The sequence below is a fragment of the Leiobunum rupestre genome, chromosome 7, assembly GCF_980474605.1.
Source record: "Leiobunum rupestre chromosome 7, qqLeiRupe1.1.hap1, whole genome shotgun sequence".
Lineage (NCBI taxonomy): Eukaryota > Metazoa > Arthropoda > Arachnida > Opiliones > Sclerosomatidae > Leiobunum > Leiobunum rupestre.
Window position 1 is genome coordinate 39,308,856 of NC_143390.1, and position 26,021 is coordinate 39,334,876.

The 26,021-nt window shown below is 35.5% G+C and overlaps 1 protein-coding gene across 12 annotated transcripts in view; it reads left to right on the forward strand.

Moving 5' to 3' along the window:
* The first annotated feature begins 1,638 nt into the window (after nucleotides 1-1,638).
* Nucleotides 1,639-26,021, forward strand: part of scrib (scribble planar cell polarity protein) — a 37,252-nt gene continuing 12,869 nt past the window's right edge. For 7 of the 12 annotated variants that reach the window (XM_090181035.1, XM_090181034.1, XM_090181037.1 and 4 more), the window contains exons 1-19: nucleotides 1,639-1,879; nucleotides 1,984-2,102; nucleotides 2,486-2,603; nucleotides 21,167-21,245; nucleotides 21,367-21,456; nucleotides 21,579-21,699; nucleotides 21,787-21,861; nucleotides 21,985-22,158; nucleotides 22,233-22,522; nucleotides 22,594-22,660; nucleotides 22,729-22,834; nucleotides 23,182-23,324; nucleotides 23,959-24,081; nucleotides 24,150-24,530; nucleotides 24,595-24,753; nucleotides 24,968-25,100; nucleotides 25,163-25,371; nucleotides 25,444-25,566; nucleotides 25,659-25,967. In XM_090181035.1, the coding sequence (XP_090037161.1) occupies nucleotides 1,837-1,879; nucleotides 1,984-2,102; nucleotides 2,486-2,603; nucleotides 21,167-21,245; nucleotides 21,367-21,456; nucleotides 21,579-21,699; nucleotides 21,787-21,861; nucleotides 21,985-22,158; nucleotides 22,233-22,522; nucleotides 22,594-22,660; nucleotides 22,729-22,834; nucleotides 23,182-23,324; nucleotides 23,959-24,081; nucleotides 24,150-24,530; nucleotides 24,595-24,753; nucleotides 24,968-25,100; nucleotides 25,163-25,371; nucleotides 25,444-25,566; nucleotides 25,659-25,967 (2,862 nt within the window). In that variant the 5' untranslated portion in view covers nucleotides 1,639-1,836. The remainder of the gene's footprint in view (nucleotides 1,880-1,983; nucleotides 2,103-2,485; nucleotides 2,604-21,166; nucleotides 21,246-21,366; nucleotides 21,457-21,578; nucleotides 21,700-21,786; nucleotides 21,862-21,984; nucleotides 22,159-22,232; nucleotides 22,523-22,593; nucleotides 22,661-22,728; nucleotides 22,835-23,181; nucleotides 23,325-23,958; nucleotides 24,082-24,149; nucleotides 24,531-24,594; nucleotides 24,754-24,967; nucleotides 25,101-25,162; nucleotides 25,372-25,443; nucleotides 25,567-25,658; nucleotides 25,968-26,021) is intronic. The other 5 variants (XM_090181030.1, XM_090181040.1, XM_090181036.1 and 2 more) reach the window with 4 other exon arrangements.

A 26,021-nucleotide genomic window follows, 5' to 3' on the forward strand; every position in this document is an offset into this window, starting at 1 on the left:
ATCGTACCACGGATTTTTTAAAGAGAGGCGCCTCTCTATAGCGAAGCGACTTTATACTCTCTGCTAACATCGAAACGCACGCGCTGTGAGAACGGCGCCACTGGTGGCGCCATCGCTCTTACGGTAGTAGTGGACATTTTTGGGAAAAAAAAAGTTAGTACGCTTTTTTGAAAGAGAGACGCCTCTCATAATCTTTACACTCTCTGTTTATACTATGCACAAAGCCTACCAACTTTGGTCTCTCCAAAATTTTGAAATTTGATTTGATTCGTTTCGGTGGGGAGCATTCAATTTAAAACTCGATCGATTTTGAAATTATATGTTAACCCCATACAAGTAAAGTGAACATTTCCGATGAATTGCACTTCTGTCATGTTATTCTTGAAATTTTATAGGCTTTAAAGGGAATATAATCTCAGGTATTTGGTGTGGAACACCAACGTTTGCAGCTCTGGCCACTCATGCCTTTGGCTTTAAAAATGTTTGGCGCCACTGTACAGGATAATTTTAAAAATTGAAGGGGTCTTCCATAAAGATTGCTTTACAGGTTATATTCCCTTTAAGCAAGTTTTGTTTCCATTATTAGGCTAAGCAGTGGCGGCGGAAGGCACATATTTGGGTGGATACAAAAGTAAAAATCCGGGGCAGCCCACAGCTCTCCGAGAAGATTTAAGATTATGAATTTGTATGGCAAGTTTGCTATTGATTTTCACGACTACAGAACAGTGTTTAGAAAATAACAAGTCTAATTAAGTATTTAATTAAAAAACTTTCATTGAATTATATGAATATATTATTATATTATGTATAATATATTTATAATTTATGAAGGTTTTGGAAAGTTAAAAATTAAAATGTGATTTATGAAATTTTTGGAAGGCCAATTTAGGGGTGTACAAATTTCATTGATTGTACCCTCAGCCAGTGGCGTAGTGAGGTTATTTGGCGCCCAGGGCCAAACTCCAAAATTTTTGCCCCCCCCCTCCTACGTCGGCCCCAATTTCCGCCATAAAATTCCTTGTTTCTAAACGAAACCTAATCATTATCAATAACAAAATAAATATATATATATATATATATTAAAAATTTTTCAAGATTCCAATATCCGCTTTAATACTTTAGGCGCCTCTTTGGCGCCCCCCGGGCCGTCGGCGCCCGGGGCGTATGCCCCCCCTACCCCCCATCACTACGCCTTTGCCCTCAGCCTAAATCTAGGAAGGTTGTTTTATCTCTATTTCCTCCATACTCTTTGTTTATACACTTATGGTACCTTTGATCTTAGCGTTTTAAGAATGTCTGTCATGGAGCGAAGTTTAAATTATTGGACTTACCGGTTTGGGTTTTATTTTCCTAGTTTTGTATATCAAATATAAATAAAGTGTAATTTAGCAGTGTAACTATGCATAGCTTAGACATTTATGTATAAATTTACTGTTAATAACTTTTCTATCCAGAAAGTTCAAATGAACCAATAGATGGCAAAAACTTCTCAAGAGATGTCACTTGCAAAGCAAACTAACTTAGATACTCACGCTGGCCAAGAGATGGCAGCACTATCGCCGTTTAGGGAAAAATAAAGAGATTTTTTTGTTTGGATGACGTCACGGGTCTAATTTTTCTCTTTCAAAATTCGGGTTTTTGGGGAGTGAAGTGGTGCGAGCGCCGCCAGCCCTAAATTTTATCTAAAATTCTGTTCGGCATCCTGAGAATTTAGCTTGGATTTGTGTTTTAAAAGTTTGTTTTATCGAATGTTTATTAAATTGCGGTTTTTAAAGACTATTTAACGAAGCTATGTTTCCATAACGAAAGTCAGCCACGACTTAGGATTAACTAACCATGTTTCGCTGCATTCCGTTGTTTCGGGGCTGCAATCGTCAAGGTTTGTTTTTAGTATTACTATCATGTTTCGTATTGAAATTGCATGATTTGGAAGTAATTAAAGCTATAAATGATCGTATTCTAATTATAATTTGTTATTATTAGTGGAATATATCGACAAACGGCACTGTAGTTTGCCTAATGTACCTGACGATGTGTTGCGCTACGCCCGTACTTTAGAGGAGTTACTTTTGGACGCTAACCATATCAGAGATCTTCCCAGGGTAAGAGATTTATTGAAATGTTTAATTTATTACCAGTCGAACCCATTTTCCACGAAACTATAACAAAAATAATGGGTTAAAGAACAATTTTTCAACGGAACGCGCTAAAACAAAGTCAAATTGCTAAGCCTTTGCTCGGCGATTGGGTGAGGGCGGGTTTAATTTTTTTGGGGTAACCGACTTCACCCTATACTACTTTCCCCATTTCAGTAAAACATTTTTCACTCTTGAGTAAGGATAGTGAATGCGTCCCAAATTATAATTATGCTAAATATCTTCACTCTCTAAATGGAGCCAAAATGGGTTTTAAAATGGCAGTTCGTAGTTGTTTTGATAGTGCTTCGTTATCTTATACTTGATAACTAAAATACACACAATTCTAGGGCCTTTTCCGGTTAACGAAACTACGGAGGTTAAGTGTTAGCGACAATGAAATTGGCCGGCTCCCTCCTGATATTGCCAATTTAATGAATCTAGTGGATATAGATGTCAGCAAAAATGGTAAGTGAAAAATTTGTATTGTATCGCGCTTGTCTCAATTTCCTTGTGTCGGAAAAAGAAAAAAACCCTTTCAATTCTAAATTTCAAACTTCCTGTATTGAATTACCGGTACAAGAAAGGGAAAGTTCCGAAGCGATTGTGTTTTGTTCCTTCAAAAATTGCTTACTCGAGTAATAGTATTTTAAAAATGGCCATTTATAACAAAACAAAACAAAAGCAATTTAAAGAGCGCAGTTTTGAAAGAGTTTATATAAAATTGCTAGTACCGTCAATATTTAATAGTTGTATATTTTATCATTAGAATAGGGTATTTGTTTATCTGAAAAGTGTCAGAATTTGGGTGGCTTAGTAAGAGGGATGGGTTTGTTATCAATAAGCCCCCTCCGAAGGTTGGCGGAGGTGAGATGTCTTTGCTTTTATAGACCCTTAAAGAAACCATAAATTATGTATAAAAAAAACTTTTACACTCTAAAAATATAAAAGAAAACTGGTTTGCATCTGGCAATTCTTGACCCACAAAAACATTTTTAAAGTGAAATTACAAGGGTTATAATAAATCTCTAAGAAATCCCTTTCCACGCATTTAGACAGGTGTTTTCTTTTACTCTCCTCAATGCGATGTTTGATATTGCGCTATAGTCGTGCCACGCGTTCATGGCAGCCACAAAAGATGACTTAAGAAAGCCAGATAAATGCTTATTATGTATGCCTAAAATCTTAAGTTTTCGTAACAACTACGCCAGGATCTTGAGACGTGATTTATATTTTAAACCATCCATGGTCGTGTTATCCCGCATTAAATTTTTTTTTATATAATACCAGTATATTTTCTACCGAGTTTTAATTACTAACCATGTACTTGAGAGGTCTCTACTAAGGTAGCTTCTGTTTTAATTATATATAGTGGACATTGATTTCCACCCTTTTAAAAAGTTGGGGGGGATGTTAAATTTTTTGAAGTATGAACTTTAAAACAAGTATCATCTGATAGTAATTGTTAAGAGACAACGTCACAACCGTACCTCCTCCCCACCTGCTTTGTGAAGTGTGAGGTAATATTTTGGTCTACTGTAGCGGAGAGGATTTTTGATGGCCAAAACCAGTCTCGGTCCGCGTAATGAAGCGCCAGTGAAATCGTGTCTGTAGGGCCGTTGACACCGGCCTCCAGTCTTAGCCTTACTCTGGGTTTTGATCTTATTTTTTTTCGGTAACTACCTCCCCTCGACAACTTTTTCAGCTCGACTGCACGATTAATAGGCATTAAAAAAACAAATTCCGAGGCGCAGGTTCTGCCTCAAAACCACGTTTTCTGATACATTGGGTTACTATGAAAATAATGCTTTCTCTCCTAGCGACATTTTTTGGACTTTTTCCCGGTTTTTGAAAAGCCAAAGGGTGTAACCTTGACGGAAGGGGAAAAGCAGGGGGGCGCGGGAGCCTGTAGTTGCAACAAAAACATTGGAATAGCGGCGTGCTTATATTCTTAATTAACGAGCCGCGCTAACCGTAAATATTTCGGATCTAACGAGTTTTCCGTTAAATGCTTCGTTTCATTTGAGTTATTTGACTTTGCGTGTAGTTATCTTCTTTTTTTAAGAGTTATTATCTAAGAATAAGTCGTAATCTTTTTACGTAAGCGTCAAAATACCTTTGTGTTGGGGTGCCTTGGTTCATTACCACCGGAATTATGATATTGCGTGATTATCAGTATGACAATAGGTGGTTAAATTGTAGAAATCTTGGTTTTTTATATAAATTATAATAGGGAATTTAAAAATGGGCCTATAAAGTCGGGGAATTTTAATAATTTGTATTCAGTTTTATCTTGACACTTCAAGGAAATTTTACTCTAGATCTATGGCAAATTCTATTATTATTGTTTAGATCCTTGGAAGGTTTTTTAACGTTGAAATTACTTTTATACTGAAATATAAGTTGATTAAATTTATTAACTTCTGATAAATGTAAAAGTTTAAAAAAAAACTTTAATTTTGGCCTTAAAATGGTCAGGGAAAACAGGGAATTTGAATCCAATATAATGTTGAAAATTGAATTACAAATATTGTGATCTTTGACGATAAAATTTGTCAGTGTTGGTTGATTTAAATCAATTTATTTTTTATTGATTTTAATCACAGCATGTAATTACAATGTAGGAATTACAAAATTGCAAGGAAAATAATTTGGTAACGATTCAAATAAAATTTTTAAATAATTAAAACTTAATTATACTATTAAATTTTAACCAAATATCTTTAAATTAGACAGGGAAAAGACATTAATTGGATACATAACAATATAAATAAAAAAGTGATTCGATTTCAATTTTTGCGTATTAATTTTACCACCCTCCTACGCATTGTAACCCGGCCACCTGAATTAATGGCTTCAAAAGTCGCTTGATGACTTAGGCCTAAGGTGGTGAGTTGGGTATTAGCCTAGCTGATTATAGAGTAATATCGGCGTGACGTATGTCGACGTCACCCATGCTTTTTCCTATAGATAAAAAACTGCCCTCAAAATGGCGGCCATAGCCCAAAGCTACCGAGCGATACTATATTGAAGGCACTTTTTATCGAATTTGCTAACGTAATTTGTTTTGTATAAATAGTTTTACATATTTTTTTAACAAATCTGACATGCTTCAGTACATTAAATGAAAGAGACCAAAAATATCTTTCAAAAATGAATGTCCATGATTTTCTATGGAGTTATATATTTTTGTTTGAAAATTGTTATTATTCGTGTACCTATAGAGTAGTAGCTTTAGAGCCGCCATTTTGAGGGCAGTTTTTTTAACTATAGGAAAAAGCATGGGGGACGGCGACATACGTCACGCCGATATTACACTCCCTGAGAGTCTAGCAAATAGAATTTCAGTGGTCTTTACTTTCCGGTAGAACCATTTCATTTCCGAGAACCAATCCATTAATTATTAATGTTGTTTTTTGCACCGTTGTTGGCAAGATTCTCCGAATACTAAATTAATCTGACATTCCTACTTTTTATTTCCATTTTAACCCGCGTACTGCTACGCCAATCTTTTCGTTTTCCCTCGAACACACGAGTAAGAACACCCCGAATCGACCTTCAGACGTTAATTACCCGGCGTAAACTGCAAATTGTTTGCTAATCGTTACGTAGGCTGTATTTTGGTCACAAAAGTGGATTTGAAAGTGAACCCTAGATTAAGGGAGGGGTTAATTGATAGTTCGCCATCGTATTCTATTAAGACAGACTTTACCCATTTGAGCGGCTACGGTTGAATTGCCAAGTAGAAATTGGTCTCGTTGGAGTCGCTGATAATCGGAAGCGGAAACCGTTTGAGTAAAGAGATCCTCTTCGGAGGCCCGGGAAAAGAGGCATTTAGCGCGTGGGAAGGCGGGGGGGGGGGGGATTAAAAGGGCCCTCGCCTTAATTGATGACAGCCGGGCTACCTCTCTCTTTTCCCTTTTAATGGCTTCTCAATATTTCTGCACCCCCCCCCCCCCGAGACCGTTGATCGAACATTACCGAACCGTTGCTTTCCCATTTCGATAATGGGGCCTCCTACAACTACCCGTTCTTTTGTTTATCGGCTACGCGTTCAGCTGCCGACGCGATGTCATCGTAATTGGAAGTTATTTAAATTACAAAACAAAATCATTTGTTATTCGCGGAAGGGGGCGCTCTTATTGTCGGATATTTAAGCCGTTTCACGTAATTACGTTGACTGGTTTGACATAATTTTTCTCTTGTCCTAAGCCGTTTGCGAAGGTTGAAATATGGATTATATAAATTAGGCGAAACTGTTTGAATTTTGGGATAGGATTTTTCCGAGAATTTTAATGAAGGTGTTTTTCTATATATTTATAATTTCTAAAACCGGTGACCGCTAAAGATCGTATTTTTCTAACTATTCTCAAAATGGGCATAGTTAAATTTCATCACATCTGTTTTCATTTTATTTGAATATTTTTTTTAGTACTCTTTCCTGCATAATTAGTAGCAACTAAAACTTAACTTAAGATAAATTATATTAAAATTTAATTACTCATTGATATTCGTTGTTTATCCATCTTTGAATTTATTTTTCAAAAATTGTTATTTTCTTAAATAATTTATTTTTAAATAAACAAATACCAGAAACCCCAGAAGTCCTATAATTACTATAAAATCCAATGTTTTCAAAAATGTCTTATAACATCCTATATTTTAGCAAAATTCCCCAAAAGTCCTATAATTTTGATATTTTGCCCATTTCAAATTCCGCTACTCACAACGTCAGTTAAATTGCTAGATTTAGCTATAGGTTAAATTCATATACAAAGTCATTCTAGTATATACTTTTGATATTGTTAACATGGTTAGCTACTAGTATATTTTTGTTATAAAATGGTTAAATAGTTTCTATTTTTAATGTGAAAATCAAATATTTATTTCACTAAATATAGATTTGGTTTTTGAATGCATAAAGTTAGTAAATGAAATGGAATATAATAGTCCTATGAAATCCTTTAATTTTGAAAAATAATCCTATTAAGTTCTATATTTTTAGATTTATAATCCTATTCGATATTTTTAGATAATCCTATTTTTTCTATATTTTTAGAAATATAATCCAATTCTATATTTTTAGATTTATAATCCTATTCGATATATTTTTTATAGATTTGAGTAGGGATCCTATAATTTTGAATAAATAATCCTATTAAGTCCTAAATTATTAGAAATATACTCTTATTTTCCTATATTTTTTTAAAGATTTGAGTGGGGACCCTGTAATTTCTAGCAACTAAAACTGAACTTAAGATTAATCGTATTAAAATTTAATTATTGTTATTCGGTTATATTTGAATTTGATTTTTTTCTCAAAAAGTATGTCAATTTCTTAAAGCTTTCGAAGACATTATCTTCTAAACTTGTTGAAGTTTATTTTTAATAAACAAACTGACTACTTCTCAATGATTTTGAATTTTATTTTTAACCAAATCAACTTCCTTGGAAGTGAAATCTTATACTTTGGGGTAACTTGGTCCGGCGTCAATTCCTCGGGTCAAAAGCCTTGCAGGAAAAGGACAAAACTAGTACGAACCCGGTGGGATTCCGAAGAATGTGTGTTTTGTCCATCAATACGATCCGGAAAAAGCTTTGTCCCTATCATCGTACGTTGGTGGCCCAGCCACTTTTGGGGCCAATTTCGCCTTTCATTCGGGCATGTGTGGCGGCGGTTGGGTGCTCGCAGACGTGTCTGGGTCGTGCCTCAAATATTTCGCATATTTTCCCACGCTTTTCGCCCCCCTTCTCTGTATATAATTATCCTGTATATTTAAAGAGGGGTTCGAGTTTTACCCGAAATTTAAGAAAATTTGTCTCGCATTGGAGACGAACACGTTGAATATTCGTCATTATAGCAATGGGTCGTTGAAAATAACGCAATCATAATAATCGCACCCGTACGTTTTTGCTGCGAGTAACCCAGATCTGATGCCGCCTCTGTTACATCTGTTCCGCTCGTGCTTAATTCGCCTCTTCATCGCCTCAAATACGTTTTTTTTTAATATATATTCGGAACTAACAAACGCGTATTTATTCCACCTCTCTATCTAAAAATATTGTTATACTCTTACGAATAGGGTCATCCCGATCCCTCTGGTGGGAGTTTCCAAAAACTTTGAGAATGGAGGAATTTCGCGCTGAATATTCGATTTTCTATGGCTTTGTTGATGAAGGGAACACTTTAGATATTATTCTTTTGAAAACTAATTAAGCCTAGTCTTTAAGATACACACGCGGTTCTTCGCAAGACGAGTAATCTGGGGAATACCTAGCTTCTAATTATCTAAATGTGAAATGGCTGAAAGGTTATAGATTACCGCCCTTAGGCCCGCGTATCCTTAATCCTGATAATTGAAGTAGTGTCAACAGAAGTATATAACATTCTCTTGAGAAAAGTATCCCTCTAAGCCATCAAAATAACTCTGTTTGCGATGGCCGCTTGTATTATTCCATCCCTAAAGACACGATCTGGAAAAGTCGGGGAATTTTGAAAATGGTCCCGAAAAGTCTGGGAATTTTGAAAATGGTCCCGAAAAGTCATGGAATTTTGAAAATGGTCCCGAAAAGTCATGGAATTTTGAAAATGGTCCCGAAAAGTCGGGGAATTTTGAAAATGGTCCCGAAAAGTCGGGGAATTTTGAAAATGGTCCCGAAAAGTCGGGGAATTTTGAAAATGGTCCCGAAAAGTCGGGGAATTTTGAAAATGGTCCCGAAAAGTCGGGGAATTTTGAAAATGGTCCCGAAAAGTCGGGGAATTTTGAAAATGGTCCCGAAAAGTCTGGGAATTTTGAAAATGGTCCCGAAAAGTCTGGGAATTTTGAAAATGGTCCCGAAAAGTCTGGGAATTTTGAAAATGGTCCCGAAAAGTCTGGGAATTTTGAAAATGACCCCGAAAAGTCGGGGAATTTTGAAAATGACCCCGAAAAGTCGGGGAATTTTGAAAATGACCCCGAAAAGTCGGGGAATTTTGAAAATGACCCAGGAAAAATACATATTAAATATTTTGCAAGATTTTACTTCAAACCATTCATTTATTCTACAAAAATGTCCAGTGAAATTTTGGAAAATTGGTCAGGGAAATTAATTCCGGAAATTTTGTACGAACCCTGAAAGATATAAAATATAAAATTTAGTAGTATGGGAATTTGTTTATTTATAAATCACTCCCGAAATGTGTTTTGAAAAAAGGTACGTGTTCCAAACGAATAACATATATGGAGAGGATATACGATATACCCTCTATACTTGCGGTATCTTACGCCATCCTTTGGCGTAATTAGGGAACTACCTCCTTCCCTGACGTAATTAGATTCGTGTTTAATTAGAGGAATTGCCCCTCCCCTCCCTTTGAACTTATCGATCTTTCGGTATTAAAACTCTTCTCGTTGTAATCGAGCGCTACTGCTGTTTCATAAATCGGCGCCTTGTGTTTGCATAATAGGAGGAAACTGTTTTTCGAGTTGTTAGTCACGTCGAAAGACGCTCGTCAAACGCCCACTTATACACGGCCAGTAATGATTCGTCATATAAGATATTTAATATTTTTAAATTTTGAAAATCCGAAACAGATTTTATATTAAATTTAATATCCGAACCCGATTTTATAATTTTAGATTTTGAAAATCCGAACCCGATTTTATAATTTTAAATTTTGAAAATCCGAACCCGATTTTATAATTTTAAATTTTGAAAATCCGAACCCGATTTTATAATTTTAAATTTTGAAAATCCGAACCCGATTTTATAATTTTAAATTTTGAAAATCCGAACCCGAGTTTATATTTTTAAAATCCGAACCCGAGTTTATATTAAATTTAATATCCGAAACCGATTTTATAATTTTAGATTTTGAAAATCCGAACACGAGTTTATATTTTTAAATTTTGAAAATCCGAACCCGAGTTTATATTTTTGAAATCCGAACCCGATTTTATATTAAATTTTTAAAATCCGAACCCGATTTTATATTAAATTTTTAAAATCCGAACCCGATTTTATATTAAATTTTTAAAATCCGAACCCGATTTTATATTAAATTTTTAAAATCCGAACCCGATTTTATATTAAATTTTTAAAATCCGAACCCGAGTTTATATTAAATTTTTAAAATCCGAACCCGAGTTTATATTAAATTTAATATCCGAACCCGATTTTATATTAAATTTAATATCCGAACCCGATTTTATAATTTTAGATTTTGAAAATCCGAACCCGATTTTATACCAGCACGCTCATTGTCATTTTTGACGGATTATGATTTTTTGGTCATTTTTGATTTTTACAGAATAGCATCCCTGTTACAAATTACGTTTTAATATTGGAAATATTCCGGTAAAATATAATACATTTTATTTCGATAACGAATAAAATATTATTTATACGTGGAAGTATGAATCAGCTCTCTCAGTTTAGGCGCCTGTAAAAGTGTTCCCCACGCAGTACGGCGGTGTACAGGGAAAAGACAACAAGCGGGGGTGTTGCTCGCGTACTGATTGAATTTCAGTCGCGAACTCGTCTTCCGCCTGTAATCGCGGCGTGATATCTTTCTGGAATGTGATGTTTCGAAACAGTTTTCGAGGCTTCTGTATGAATGGAGTATACTGGTTTTATAGCCCTCCCCAGCCTAGTTGCGCTCTGATGTTAGTAACATTTTGGCAAGGGCATTCCGTCCTGGGGAACTGCCGTCATCCGCATCTACACCAGCCGACCTTTTCAATCGCGCGCGCGTGCAGTTTATTCGCTTCGTCATTTTTTTCTGTTTGAAATGCATCGAGCTTAATTGAGCCGACAAGCTAACATCATTCCATACCATTGCTCCATATTTACCAAAAAAAATAGTACATTGGATTTGGTATCAATTCATACTGTTTTCATAATGAAATGCTATTATTTTTACGCTTTTAGAGGTTTTTGTACGCATTTAGCGGGATTTGTTTTTGTACGCATTTAGCGGGATTTGTTTTTGTACGCATTTAGCGGGATTTGTTTTTGTACGCATTTAGCGGGATTTGTTTTTGTACGCATTTAGCGGGATTGGTTTTTGTACGCATTTAGCGGGATTGGTTTTTGTACGCATTTAGCGGGATTGGGTTTTTGTACGCATTTAGCGGGATTTGGTTTTTGTACGCATTTAGCGGGAATTTTTTTTACGCATTTAGCGGGAATTTTTTACGCATTTAGCGGGAATTGGTTTTTTTACGCATTTAGCGGGAATGAGTTTTTTTAATTGTAACGCGATATCATTTTATAATAGATAATACATATAACATTTGCGCAGAAATTCACTTTTTAGAGGGTGCTCGTAACATCCATTGATTGCGTTGGCGGCCGCATTTATTTGATAAACTTACATCATTTATAGTTAGGCTTAATCTCAATTTCGTCAATATTCTCCCAATCCACGTCACGCGTTAACAGTGTGCTCCCATTTAAATACCGTCGAAATCGGCATTGGTTCTCTGAAATTACGAGTAAAACACACTCTTGTTTCGGTTTTCCTTCCATCCTCTCCGTACGAGGAGGAAATAGTAATTCTTCCTTAGTTTAAATAAATACATTCTAACCTTGATATCTTATAAGCGAATAATGGAACTATTTTTTAAGTTACCCTTGATTTACAATAAATATAAACCTTAGAAATTGACGAAAATGGAAATATTTTTGTAAAGGGATGCTGCTAAGCTATTTTTTGAGTAATGGAATTCCAAAAAACGCAATATCTGAAGATGAGGGGGTAGTGCAGTCGGACGAAGGGGGGGGGGGCGATTCCCCCCCTCACATCCTTTCCATTTTCCAGTAGATGATAGGCTATATACATTTTCATGGCGGCCTAGTTTCGGTATTCTCGCTCACGCCCACGACAGACGATAGATGGGAGTAGTGTCCAATACGGGGATTATTTTTCAATCTAAACCTCTGCTATAATTTCCAAATATACCGAATTCCACGCGTGTATGAGGGACAATTTATTGTCCCTACTAGACTTTTGCCGGCAGAATGTCTTGGGTTGAATCAATATTTGAAACATTTCGCCGTCTCTCGGGGAAGAAGAATCCGTTTGGGAGCGAGTGTGGCTCCATCTTTAGTTCATTCTTTATCGAAAAATAAATTTCGGTTTTTGATGTATCATTTTGAGCGGGCTACGTTCTATATGGGAAAAATAATGAAACTGAAATTACTCTGGAGATGTTTCCGAATGAGCCATACGACGTACTTTGGTAGTTTTTAACCACCTGCTGACATCACCCGTAGGTTCTAGCTGATGATCGCCATCTTCCCGTTGGATAAATTGTCAATACATTTTTTAACAGAGGGGTCGGACGTTCAGTGAAATCTCGCACACTCAACGAAAAACCCGGCTATTATTTTGCATAATTTGAAATCGCGTTTTTAACATTTTCAAATCGCGTTTTTATAATTTTCCAATCGCGTTTTTATAATTTTTAAATCGCGTTTTTATAATTTTTAAATCGCGTTTTTATAATTTTTAAATCGCGTTTTTAACATTTTTAAATCGCGTTTTTAACATTTTCCAATCGCGTTTTTAACATTTTCCACTCGCGTTTTTAACATTTTCCACTCGCGTTTTTAACATTTTCCAATCGCGGTTTTAACATTTTCCAATCGCGGTTTTAACATTTTCCAATCGCGGTTTTAACATTTTCCAATCGCGGTTTTAACTTTTTCCAATCGCGGTTTTATAATTTTTAAATCGCGTTTTTATAATTTTTAAATCGCGGTTTTAACATTTTCCAATCGCGTTTTTAACATTTTCCAATCGCGGTTTTAACTTTTTCCAATCGCGGTTTTAACTTTTTCCAATCGCGGTTTTAACTTTTTCCAATCGCGGTTTTAACTTTTTCCAATCGCGGTTTTATAATTTTTAAATCGCGTTTTTATAATTTTTAAATCGCGGTTTTAACATTTTCCAATCGCGGTTTTAACATTTTCCAATCGCGGTTTTCACATTTGGAAATCGCGGTTTTCACATTTGGAAATCGCGGTTTTCACATTTTGAAAGAAATTGAATATATAACAAATCCACCAAAAATACAAATCCGGGAATTTAAAAATGTTTGAATTTTTTAGTAAAACACAAATTAAATTAAAAAAATCGTAGATTTAAATCACACAATGTATTTCAATGATAAAATAAAAATTTACAAAAAATAGGTTCTTAAAAAAATTAAAATACAGAAAATCTGAGCAAACTAAAATATTAAATAGTAATTAAATTTAGTTAAGATTTAATTTAATTCAAGATTAGCTAACTGATAAAATATTTTAGTAAACTTCAACGGTGATAACGTCCGCTTTGAAAACAATGAATTAATATTCTTTTAGTTTCTAAAATAGTTTTTATGATTTTTAAAGTTTGCTTTAATAGAGGGAAAAGTCAGGTAATTTAAAAAATGGGCCTTAAAAGCCCGGGAATTTTAAGAATTCGTAAAAATTCGGGGAAAAGTCAGGGAATTAATTTTTATCTTGACACTTTTTGAAAGTAATTTTATTCTAGATCTATGACAAATTCTATGATTATCATTTATTTCCTTGAAAGATTGGCTAAACTTTTCAACAATAACCTTTTTACTGAAATATGTCTATTTTAAGTTTGGCCTTAAAAATTCAAGAAAAATCTCTTAAATGATCGGGGAATTTGAATCTGAAAATTTGGTGGCAACTCTGTTATAATGAATTAACCGTTGAATTTAGAATTGAGAAAACTATTTTAAATAATGAAGGAGAGTAATAAAACTAGATGTCTTTTATGAAACGTTATTTCGCGGCGGAATAATAAATTAGATTTTTCCAACAGGTTATATATAACTTAACCTTTTTCGGCGAGACGCGTGACCTTAGACGGGTCATGTAGGCGGGTTAAATCTATTGATCGTCGGTCTCGCTGCAGATTCCATTTGATATATTTCTAATAGACTATCGTGTCTCCTCCCGGTGGTCTTCTAAAGCGTGCCGTTCCGATGGAAGAATAAAAAGCCCTTCACCCCCCTCCGCCCCCTCTGGCCGTCTTAAAATGTTCTTACCTCCACCTCCCCCCCCCTCTCCCTTTCTCCTAAGATGTCTTTTCGCTTCCGTTTACATCTTCTTTCATCTCGGAGGATACAAAAGTAAAGTAGTTTTAGCGGTATCTCGTGCGTCGCTGAGAGAACACGCTTTCTCAGCGTAAGCGTCTCTGCGTGTATATTAAATTAAAAGAGCGAGTTCGCCGTCGTTTTTACCAAATTCTCCTCCTACCATACCCCCCATAAGCGTTTTCGCCAGCCTACGATCGCTTCTTTACTGTTTTGTTTAGATTCTAGGAATGGTCTACGGTGATTCGCTGTTTTTGCTTCGCTTCGTTCGGTACATAGGGACCTGGGATCTGCTAGTTTTATTATTCACTGGGTGAAAACTTGGAACCACTCCGAGGGCGTTTTTCCACGAGTTCTTCGGTTTCCCGTATCCATATAAACTTGTAGAGGTTAGCGGTAATAGTGAGGTGTAGGGAGCTATTGGCTCACGTGGCCTGAAGGGCTAGCCACCACCCTCCTAATCATTTAACCCGGCCACTTGTCAGGGTTGCCAAAAAAACGGCTTTTTTAAAAATTAAAAATCCAGTATGGTTAAAACCGGATGTAACCGGTGGCTTAAAGCGATTAATAAAAAATGCTCAAATTGCTTATATCTAGCGCTCATTGCTCAAATTGCCTGATTTCAAAATTACGTTTTTGCGAGTGACTGTACCTTTACATTGCTTTTATACCCTAACATGGCAGCGTATTTTCACGCGCAAAATGAATTTGAAGATCCCCTAATTGCTTATGTCAAGCTCTCATTACTTGCGACAAAAAGTGAAGGTTAAGTTTCATTTTTTTCAATGTTTCTAATTAATTTCTCAATTTTTTTATTAAAAAAGTGTTTTATTTTATTCGGTGGATAAATCCGGCTTAATCCAGGGTGGTTTTGACCAGTCTGGTTGGCTGTTGCCAACCCGGCCACCTGTTTAAAGGCATTAATAGTCGCTAGATGACTTTTGCCTAAGGTGGTTCCTTGGGTATTAGCATAGCTAATTATATAATAGTTAGTGTAGGGAGCTGTTGGCTCGCGTGGTATGAAGGGCTAGCCACCACCCTCCTACGCATTGTAACCCGGCCACCTGTTAAAAGGCACTAGAAGTCGATAGTTGACTGGGGCCTAAGGTGGTGCCTTTGGTATTAACTTAACTAATAACTTAATAACTAATAATCAGCTAGGTGTTCAAATGGAAATTTCTTCGGTGCTAAAGTTTGTAGACCTAGGAAAAATCATGGAATTTGAAGAAATACTATTAAAAATGAGGAATTTAGAAAAAGGTCTAAAAATTAGGGATTTTAAAGAAAAAAATCTAAAAGTTAGGGATTTTGAAGAGAAAAATAAAAAAATTAGGGGTTTTGAGAAAAGTAGAAATTGGGAATTTTTAAAAAGTCTAAAAATAAGGAATTTTTAAAAAGGTCAAAAGTCGGGGAATTTAATTTTGGTGGCAAATAGTTCCTAAAAATTCTCAATTTATCATAAAATAGATCGGGGAAAGTCACAAAAAATAGAGAACCTGGAAAATGGTTGCAAATAGGAAATCTTTACTCAAATATTGGTTAAAAATTGGCGAATTTCGGCATACAATAAGTCGGGGAAAATCTCCAGAAATGGCTAAGGAAAACCTGTAAAATTTAGGAAATTTAAATCTAAAAAATCTGTGGCAACCCTATCAGTGGCGTAGCCAGAAATTCGTCAAGGGGGGGGTCGAAGTATGTGAATGTTAAGAGGGGGTCAAGAAGGGGGTGGAAATTTAGTACAGTCAAAGGTAGACCCAAGGGAAACCCCCCCTTGTCTACGCCACTGAACCCTATAATAACTTGGTTTTTCGTGAATATATATATATATATATATATATATATATACTCAGGAATGTTCAAAATTATTTAATAGACTACGATATTATATTATTATTGCAGAGTTCTGAAGTAGCGTCTTTTGATTGGATGAATAGTTAACGAATAAAACGAATTTTTTTGGAATAAACGAACGGGAACAATCGTCCCGGAATATTTGCATAATTTAGGTCGCGCCGTTCTTCAAACGCGAATATTTGTCCAAGAGCCTCTTTCAGTCCTCGCACGAAATCTAATGGAATGAATAGCGACGAGCCACAATGAATAATTCGACATTCAGAGTGTTTCCAATGTCCCGAATCGCCTCCTCGTCACGTAAATCGATCGATAAAGACTCGGAGGCGACTAAGGCGCCCGTTATTATATATTTTAAGTCGCTTTATACCGTAAATTGTCCCCTCAAATAAAACGGGTTATTTAGTCTTGGATTTCATCGATTCCAGTTTCTCTACCTTAACGCTGTTGATTTTGGAATTTACGAACAATACCCGTATGATAATATAAATATTTGGTCGCTTTTAATACGGTACTTTCACAGAAAGTTTCTCAATTTCTCTTCACTCATTTGTTAGGAATTTTTTTTTGTAATATTTTATTTTATCTAGCGAAAATATACAGGGTTGCCACGGTACTGGGAATTCCTGGAAAAGTCGGGGAAATTGAATATGGGTCTAAAAGTCAGGGAATTTTAAAAATTAGTGTAAAAATCAGGGAAAAGTCGGGCAATTTAAAAAAATAGTGTAAAAATCAGGGAAAAGTCGGGCAATTTAAAAAAATTAGTGTAAAAATCAGGGAAAAGTCGGGCAATTTAAAAAAAATAGTGTAAAAATCAGGGAAAAGTCGGGCAATTTAAAAAATTAGTGTAAAAAATCAGGGAAAAGTCCGGTAATTTTAAAAATTCGTCTAAATATCAGGGTAAAGTCCGGGAATTTTAAAAAATCGTCTAAAAATTAGGGTAAAGTCAGGGAATTTAAGTTAGGTTGCTAATAAACCTTTACTAAAATGTAGGGTAAAAAATTTTAAATTTTCCCACAAAATAAGTCAGGGAAAATCGACGGCGATGGTCAGGGAAAAGGTGAAACTATAAAGTTAAAATGGGAAAACAAAATCACGTGACTACCATCTCAAAGCCAACTTCGATTCGGTAACTCGTGTTCATAGTTGGCCGTGCGACGGTAAAGAAAAAAAATTATTCCATCCAGATACTGCAGGCAGCTAAATAACTTCCACAAGATGTTTTAAATAATAATTAGATTATTTAGATGAATCGATCAAAATTTAAACCGACATTAGCAAAAGAAAATTAATAATAATTCGTATTTCTTGGGATAGATGGCGCTGCAGTTCTCTACAAAGTCACGTGACTACCATCTTTTCAGCCCCCAGGCCTGGACTTTATAGTTTCGCCTATTTGAATATGAAAAAACAGTGGCAATCCGGAATAGATGTTAATTTTTTCCGCGAGTTTATACTGGAGAATTTAATATCCAGTCTTGGTATAATGATGATAAATCTTTTTGATGAGCAGCGGGATAATATTTGTTTATCTTTCTTTGAAGGAGTCCAGTAAAAGTCCTTGACCTAAACGAGTAAGAGTCACTTCTCCCTAAAGTAAAATTTGATTCATCCCCGCATTTTATACAACAAAGCGACGGAAATGGATATATTTTTTATTCAAAATTGAAGAAAGGGAGATGAAAATTATAATTTGCTTTTAAGAGTGGTTTGGCGAATTATGTTTTGCGTGGCTCGGGGTTCGTAAATAATATTGTAAAAAGTCAGGGATAAGTCTCGCATTTAAATAATATCGTAAAAAGTCAAGGATTTTATTAGTCAACAGAGTAAAATCAGGGCTGGCAAGAGCCAGCCAGACTGGTTTAAACCACCCTGGTTTAAGCCGGATTTAACCACCAAATAAAATCCATGGTTAAATCTACTTTTTTTTATTAAAAAAATATTGATAAATTAATTAGAAACATTGACAAAACTTAACCTTCACTTTTTGTCGCGAGTAATGAGAGCTAACATATAAGCAATTAGGGTATCTTAAAATTAATTTTGCGCGTGAAAATACGCTGCCATGTTAGGGTATAAAAGCGGGTAAATAAGTCTGCTATACCTCACAATGTAAAGGTACTGTCACGCGCAAAAACGTAATTTTTAAATCGGGAATTTTGAGCAATGAGGGCTTGATATAAGCAATTTGATCATTTTTTATTAATGGTTTTAACCGGTTTAAACCACCGGTTACAGCCGGATTTAACCATACTGGATTTTTCAATTTTAAAAATGCCGGTTTTTTGCCAACCCTGAGAAAAATAAGGTATCTTCTCTTGGGCGAGAGAGGAGAGAGAGCTAGAGAGAGACTCTCAGTATGTTGTTATAAAATATAATTAAATTTGTTTCGCTTTGTATTGAATATTACCCAAAAGGTATATTGCTAAAAAACGGCCAGGTTAAGTCGGGGATTTGAAATCCTAAAATTCAGTACGAACCCCGAACCTTTAATATTCTTTAAAACCATCTCGATAATGGTATTTTATCGACAAACTCTCCTCTTTCAAAAAGGCGTACCTTTAAAACCGAAAAGATGGATCTTTTAAATGAAATAAAAGGGGATAATTTCAATCCTCCAAAGTAAACGTCGCGTTTTAACCTGACAGTTCGACGAATGCCAAGGGGTGGGCTTAGTCTTTCCGACCAAGCGTCGTTGTTTCGTCATCTTATAAATCGTAGTTACGGGTGGATTCCTTCAAGATGACTTCTTTGTCGGCAGCTCTGGCGGGCTCCAAATTTCTGTAACGGGCGGCCTAAATTAGACCTATTAGGCGTTTCCCCGCGCGTCACATTGACGTCATCTTCTATCCGCGAACAACCCCTTTCTCCCATCCTCCTTCCTAAGGCCAGGTTCGCCAGGATTCTTAACGGCTCCAAAAAGTCACTATCGTTGTTCCGTTTCCAGGATTTTCTCTCTTTCCCTAACCCAATTTTTTTCTCTTCGCGCATCGTTTCGTTGTTTACCTGGGGCAGACTGGAACAAGATTTCTCCGCTTCTTCAGCTTCCCTAAAGATTATCTTTCACTCTCTTCTCTGTTGGGCTCTCCTCTTCGGCCTTAACGATAACTGAGGTATCGAAGCCCCAACTTTCTAGTTCGCCTTTTATATTCAGAATGCTTTACGCGCATTTTTCTTTCCCTGATATCTATATATATTTTTCAAGACGTTGTTATTTTTTGAAGGAGTGTAGACGACCTTTTTTTTTTAGTTTTGAAACTTTCTGTAGTTTCAATAATAGGCATTTTTTTCTAATCGAAGGAAAAGGATAAGGTTGTGTAATATTAATGTATTCCAGGTCATGGATGCCCTTTTGAATGCCGAGTTTGTTATATTTTAACAATCGGGTTTTCTTTTGTTGTTTTTTAAATATATAAGTTGAAACTCTTCAGTAAAATTTGGTTGGGTCTCTAAATAATATATTTTTAAATTTACAGGGTATTCAGGTATATTGAAATCCGTAGAAAATAAATGTTTTTTTATAATTACGCTATTTTCATATTTTGGGGTATATTTCATACTTGACAAGTTTACCTATTGCAATTACGCGCTTTGAGATAGATGACATTCCAAAACTACAAAGATTAAATCCAAATTGTTTCCACCCTATTAGAATTCGTCGCTTGCCAATTATTAAACTAAATTCCCTGTTTCTATAATTTCAACAAAATATTATAAAAATAATAATGATACCGAAAGCTCTTCTCTAACAAGTTTTGATGATTTTCGCCCTCCAAAGACGAGGAAGATTTATAGCGATAGTGCCCTTTTGAGCCAATTCGTGTGGGTTTGAGCAAACATAAGTCTTGATACAAATTGAGCTAACACACCCCCCAGTAATTAAACTGGAACGAGATAACCTCGTTTAACTTTGCACATACATTTTTCGTTTTACGCGTGGATTTGTTGTTGCGGCTATACTACGCCGCTAGATATAATAAAGTTTCGTCATATCTAACAACCCGAAAAAGTTTCGGGGATTCTTTTTGAATTAAAATTCTGCCCTATAATTTTCCCCTCGCTGCGATTTCGGTGATGTTGGGGGCACGCTACCGTTCCTTTCAATTTCCTGCTTGTTGAAAAACCTCGTCGCTTTTGAAACAAAATGTGCGCGCTTCCAATTCTCTCCCAAAGGGGTTGAGTTCTCTGTGGGTGTGGTTTTTCCGCTTACCCGAGCGTGACCTTTATCGTTATACGATTGTACAGTGATCCTTTTCATCTACCTGGTCAGCGCGAATTAATGCCCTTGTAGCTTCTCTAGCCGTTACACAATACTTTCCATTGTCACACGCTGCTCTGATACGAAAGCTCGACTCTTATCCCGCGCAGACTTTACCTCGTCTCCCCCTGACCGCGGAACTGTCGCTCGAGTGTGGTTCTGTTAAAGTTTGATTGCTATATCAGTCTCTTCTCCAACGCCCATCTTCCACGTCAGTTTGTTGACCTAGCAAATTTTATATTTAAAGAAAACTTTTGCTGTTATTTCTTATTATATACTTGGAATAATCTGCCAACTGTTATAAATAAATTAAAACCCCTAAGTGAATTTAAACACCATTTGCGTCTACATATTTTAAAAGACAAATGATTTCTATTTAAATTAACTCTTAATTAAATATAGAAACTATTTTATACTTTATGTTACGGGCCTCCTTGTAAATCAGGCATGTCCTGAAGGTGAAACCCAATAAAATCATTTTTATTATTATTATTATTATTATTATTATTATTATTATTATTATTTGGCTAACATTAATTCATTGAAAGTGAGGCTTGTGGAAATATCTATAAATGAAAAAAAAATTATATTAAAAGTGGGCAGTGGCGTAGCCAAAAATGAGTCATGGAGGGGTGAAAATTTAGTACAGTTGAAGCTACGACAAATGGGGGGGAGTTGGAAGCGGAAACCCCTTCTCGGTACCATTCAAAGTGGGGAGGGAAGGGGTTTTGCCGGAAGTTTTATTAATTTATCTTTTTTTTTTCATTTAAAACGCCACCGTTTACTAGAAAATGTTAAATTTTCCATTTTTTTTTTATAATTTTCAGATATCCCAGATATTCCTGAAAATATCAAATTCCTCAAATCCCTCCAAATTGCCGATTTTAGTAGCAATCCCTTGGCAAAGTAAATATATTTATTTTGCAATATTTCCACTTGAAATGTAGTTGTATAACATCGTTTAAATGAACTTTGACATTCCCCATTTCCTAATCACTTTTATTAATTTTGACGAATTATCTTTTAGGCTTCCCCCGGGGTTTGTACAGCTCCGTAACTTGACAGTGCTAGGCTTGAATGACGTTTCTCTAACCCAGTTACCACCCGATTTTGGAAGGTAATCCGAAATTAATTTGATTTAGGAGCCCCCGAAGTCATTTCAATAATCAAATTGAATTGATAAATTAATTTCCTCTCAACACTGGGAAACTTCGATTAATTATTTTTCTTTTTGCGTAGCTTAACCAACCTTCAGTCTGTGGAACTAAGAGAGAATTTACTTAAAACTCTACCCGCATCGTTTGCCTTCTTAGTTAAATTGGAAAGATTAGACTTGGGGAGTAACGAAATCGAAGATTTGGTCAGTGTTAAATAAATTTTTTAAGTTATTTTTAAATCTCAATGTTTAGGTAACTCTTGTACATTTTTGATATTTCTTTTATTTCAGCCCCCGTTAGTAGGACAACTGTCTAGCTTACAAGAACTGTGGCTAGATTGCAACGAGCTCACCACTCTACCCAATGTAAATAAACATTTTGAATCTTAAAATAGATTTTTGTCTTTGGGGTTGTTAGGAATTTTTAAAGTTTATCTTTCCCCACTTCATATTATTCCAATTTCTTTAAATTTTAAACTTATTTAACAGGAAATTGGCAATTGTAAAAAGCTAGCCTGCTTAGATATAAGCGAAAACCGAGTGGAATATCTACCTGAAGAAATTTCGGGTTTGGAAAGTTTAACCGATCTCCTTCTTTCCCAAAACTCTGTAGAAACTTTACCCGAAGGAATAGGCAATTTAAAAAAGCTTACTATATTCAAAGTAAGAATTTTCATACACCGTTAGTTTTCATTTCTTAGTTTTTCATCGCTTGATTACAGAGTTTTTGTTTATAGGTTGACCAAAATAGATTATTAAATCTGACACCAGCAATCGGGAACTGTATAAGCTTGCAAGAGTTAATTTTGACAGAAAACAACCTAACAGAACTGCCTGACAGCATTGGGAATCTAGTTAAATTGACCAATTTGAACGTTGATCGCAATTCGTTATCGGAATTGCCTCCCCAAATTGGAAATTTAGTTAGGTTGGGTGTTCTTTCATTGAGGGACAATCGCGTATCCTACTTGCCCCTTGAAATGGGTAAATTAAAAGAATTGCACGTTATGGACGTGTCTGGCAACAGGTGTGTTTCGGTGTCCTTACAAATAAATTAGCCAATATCTCGTTTTTAACTTAATTTTTCATTACAATCAGATTGCAGTTTTTACCAATAACAATTACTGCCTTGAATTTGAAAGCTTTATGGTTAGCTGAAAACCAGGTACTTTACACTAATAAGAGATAAATAAATGTGATTGACATCATAACATAAATTTTTACTTTTAATAGTCTCAATCAATGCTGAAATTTCAAACAGACATTGATCAAAGGACGGGAATGAAAGTTTTAACGTGTTTTTTGCTTCCGCAACTGGAATATCATCCAGAGAGTATGGGTAAATGTCATCCTCCAAACTAACTCTAAATTTCTTAAGAGTCTCTAATCTTGAATCTCCTCATTTAATAACCGATTTCCTGTTTCTTTCTCTTTCGTGTTCTTGTTTCGTATTCTCTCTCCTTTTTCAAGCTTATTTAATATTTTTTTCTTTTGTGTCACTGTCCTATTAAAATAAGCACAAGCTAGGCCAATATAGGATTATTTTTAACTTACAGTACTATAGTTACAAAATTTATCTTTTAAAAATAATTCCTAATTGGTGATAATTGTATAAGATCAATGTGTTCCTTTTTGTTTTTTTTTTTTCGTTCGTGCTGGTTTTTTGTGTTTTTTTAAACTGTGTAGTTAAATGGTCCTCTTCAGAAAATTTGCTGCGGGACAGTGTAGACCAAGATAGCCGACTCAGCTGGGACCATAAAGCTTCGGAAAGAGTTTCTGCGGTGAAATTTGCGGAAGACAGTGAGGAGGATAAGGAAGATAAAGATGCGGTGAGCTTGTTATGCTTCTATTTTGTTTGATCCCTTTACTCTTTAAAGAGTTAGTTTCGTAACTCTTCAATTATGCCGAGTTGCTACGCGAGATTTTAGCTGAAGGGGTATTATTTAATTTATTTTAACCCAGCAATTTTTCTCGCATCTGTTTAAAAAATAAGCTCAATTGCAGTATTATAGCCCTTGTCTGACACGAAAAGACATAATTTATGGTACTAAGCAATTGTTAATTGTGTTCTAGTTCAGGCAAAACTTATCTCGTTTTCTATTGGTGGGTTTTGAGCCAGTGTCACTTGTATTAGAAAAGAGGTTCCATTCGGGGTTTCAAATCTGTTCCAAGAGGAACAGATTTTTTTTGGGGTGAAGGCTGAATTAGCCCATATATTTCGGTGTGGACTCTATTGTTTCCCTTCTCATTTTGGGTGTTATATTCTTCTCGAATGGTTGCTTTGTGTTCTTGCTCAGTCACTCGCGTCATTCTAAAGTAGATTAAACTGTAGAGACTGGTATGGAAGTCAGGTTTAATTTAGATATAACAACCATTCTAAAAAAGAGAAGAAAGGTAACCTGTAGTTTTGGAATTTTTTTTTTTTATAATAGTATATTAAGGCTAGCGTTCATTTCTTTTTAGGCGCAGTTTGTAAGGCACGATACTCCCCACCCTAAAGACCTTAAGGCCAGGCACCAGAAATTATTTAACCAAAAAGGGAAAAATATAGATGGACACGTTGTTGGACACGATGAAGAGCATGTTGTAAGTTATCTCTATGAATTTTTAAAAACTTAAAGGAAATTAAATTTACCCTGGTTTTTAAATATTAGAAAGAAAATGGAGTTACTGAAAGTTTTAGACCTCAAAGAACAAGTACAACTTCAACCAGTTCATCATCTTCAGAGACCTCCGAACATCCTAAAGCGCATACGAGCCAAGAACCCAGAACAAGAACATCTCATGATGGAGGAAGAAGTAGCCTCTCTGAAGATGAAAATGCCCGCATACGCCATGAACCAAATACTTCTAAGGGCGAAGAAGTTTTAACAGAGGGCTCCTCCATGGACGCTAGCCACGATAGCCATGATGGGAATGCCCAACAAGTGGATAATGTCAGTGAAAAGGATTCATCCTCTTCATCGTCCTCATCATCTTCGGAAGATGAAGACGATGATGACAATGACGCTAGCTCAGTAGAGCAAGTTTCAAAAGTACATAAAATTTTAATTTTTTTATTCTTTTTGATTTATGTTTTATTTTTGATTGATAAATTAGTCCAGTGAAAAACATGTTGGTTTTGTATCAACTGGAGATGAAAATGAGCCCGAAGATGATCAACCGGAGAAACATAACAGGCTGCACAGGCGGGATACGCCGCATCACTTAAAGAACAAGAGGGTACATTTGGTTAACTCCAAAGAAGCTCAGGAAAAAGTAAGTGCTCTAACAATTTTTGCAGATTTTATCTTATCAGTTCTTGGGTTAATAGATTAGTTTATCAGTTTTATGGGGTGTATTTTCAATTCCTTATTTAGAGGCCCAAATTTTGTATCAGCTCATTTTATTATTAGAAATTTTGCATAAAATATTAGATTTAATGTTTAAACAGCTTATAGGGTTGTTTAAAGTAGATTCTCTTGTTAAATAGGTAGCCAGTATATTGGCCCAAGCTCTCAAGAAAGATGACGAAGCTCTGCCTCCTCCACCACCCTCCCCTCCCCGATCAAATTCATCATTGCATAGATCAATAGACTCTGAACATACTTCTGTTCCCATGAGTGGTAAGGCTTATTTGTTAAATACGTATCGTTTTTAAAACATTTAACTTTTTTGATTTTCAAAGATGGTTCAAGTTCTAACTTGGTTGATATGATGGAGGAGAGTCAGGAGATTTCTATTGAGAGGAAAGATGCTGGTCTAGGTCTAAGCATAGCTGGAGGAAAAGGCTCTACTCCTTACAAGGGCAGTGATGAAGGAATTTTTATTTCGCGGGTAACTGAGGGTGGACCCGCTGATTTAGCTGGACTACGAATTGGTGATAAAATCACTTCTGTAAGTTCAAATTTTTTTAAACTAAACTTAATTTGGAAAGGTTTGCCCTAATTTTTGCTGTTTATTTTTCAGGTTAACAATGTTAATGTTATTGAAGTTGATCATTATCAAGCAGTTAATACGCTTAAAGCTGCTGGAAATAAATTGACTCTTGTCATCGTGAGAGAAGTGCCTAGACCAATTTCCAGAAATGCCGTAAGTTTACTTCGAATTCTATATGAGAGGTTTTTCAGCCTAGCTATTTGGTAATTATTATTATTATAATAAGTTATTAATTATTGGTTAAGGATGCTACATCGGTGAATTCGCGAGCTGAAACTCCAGCTAAGCTTGAAGCCGTAAAATCTTCTTCATTCACACCACCACCTCCAAAAGTGACGCAAAAACCAATTGTGGTGCACGAGGAAGTGAAGAAAGAAAAACCTAAAAGCTACGAATCCAAAGCCATTCAACATGACACAAAACCCTCTGTCTCTATAGAAGAAAAAGTAGTTGAGAACCATATTTCCAAAACTGTACCGCCAAATTTAACGATACCTGATGGTATAAATGCCAAGGTTGAATCCGAAACACCTCAGTATGAGAAAAGGCTAGAGGTCTGTTAGTTAATCTACTTAAAATTCTACATTTGCTTGACTCTTCCCTTAATA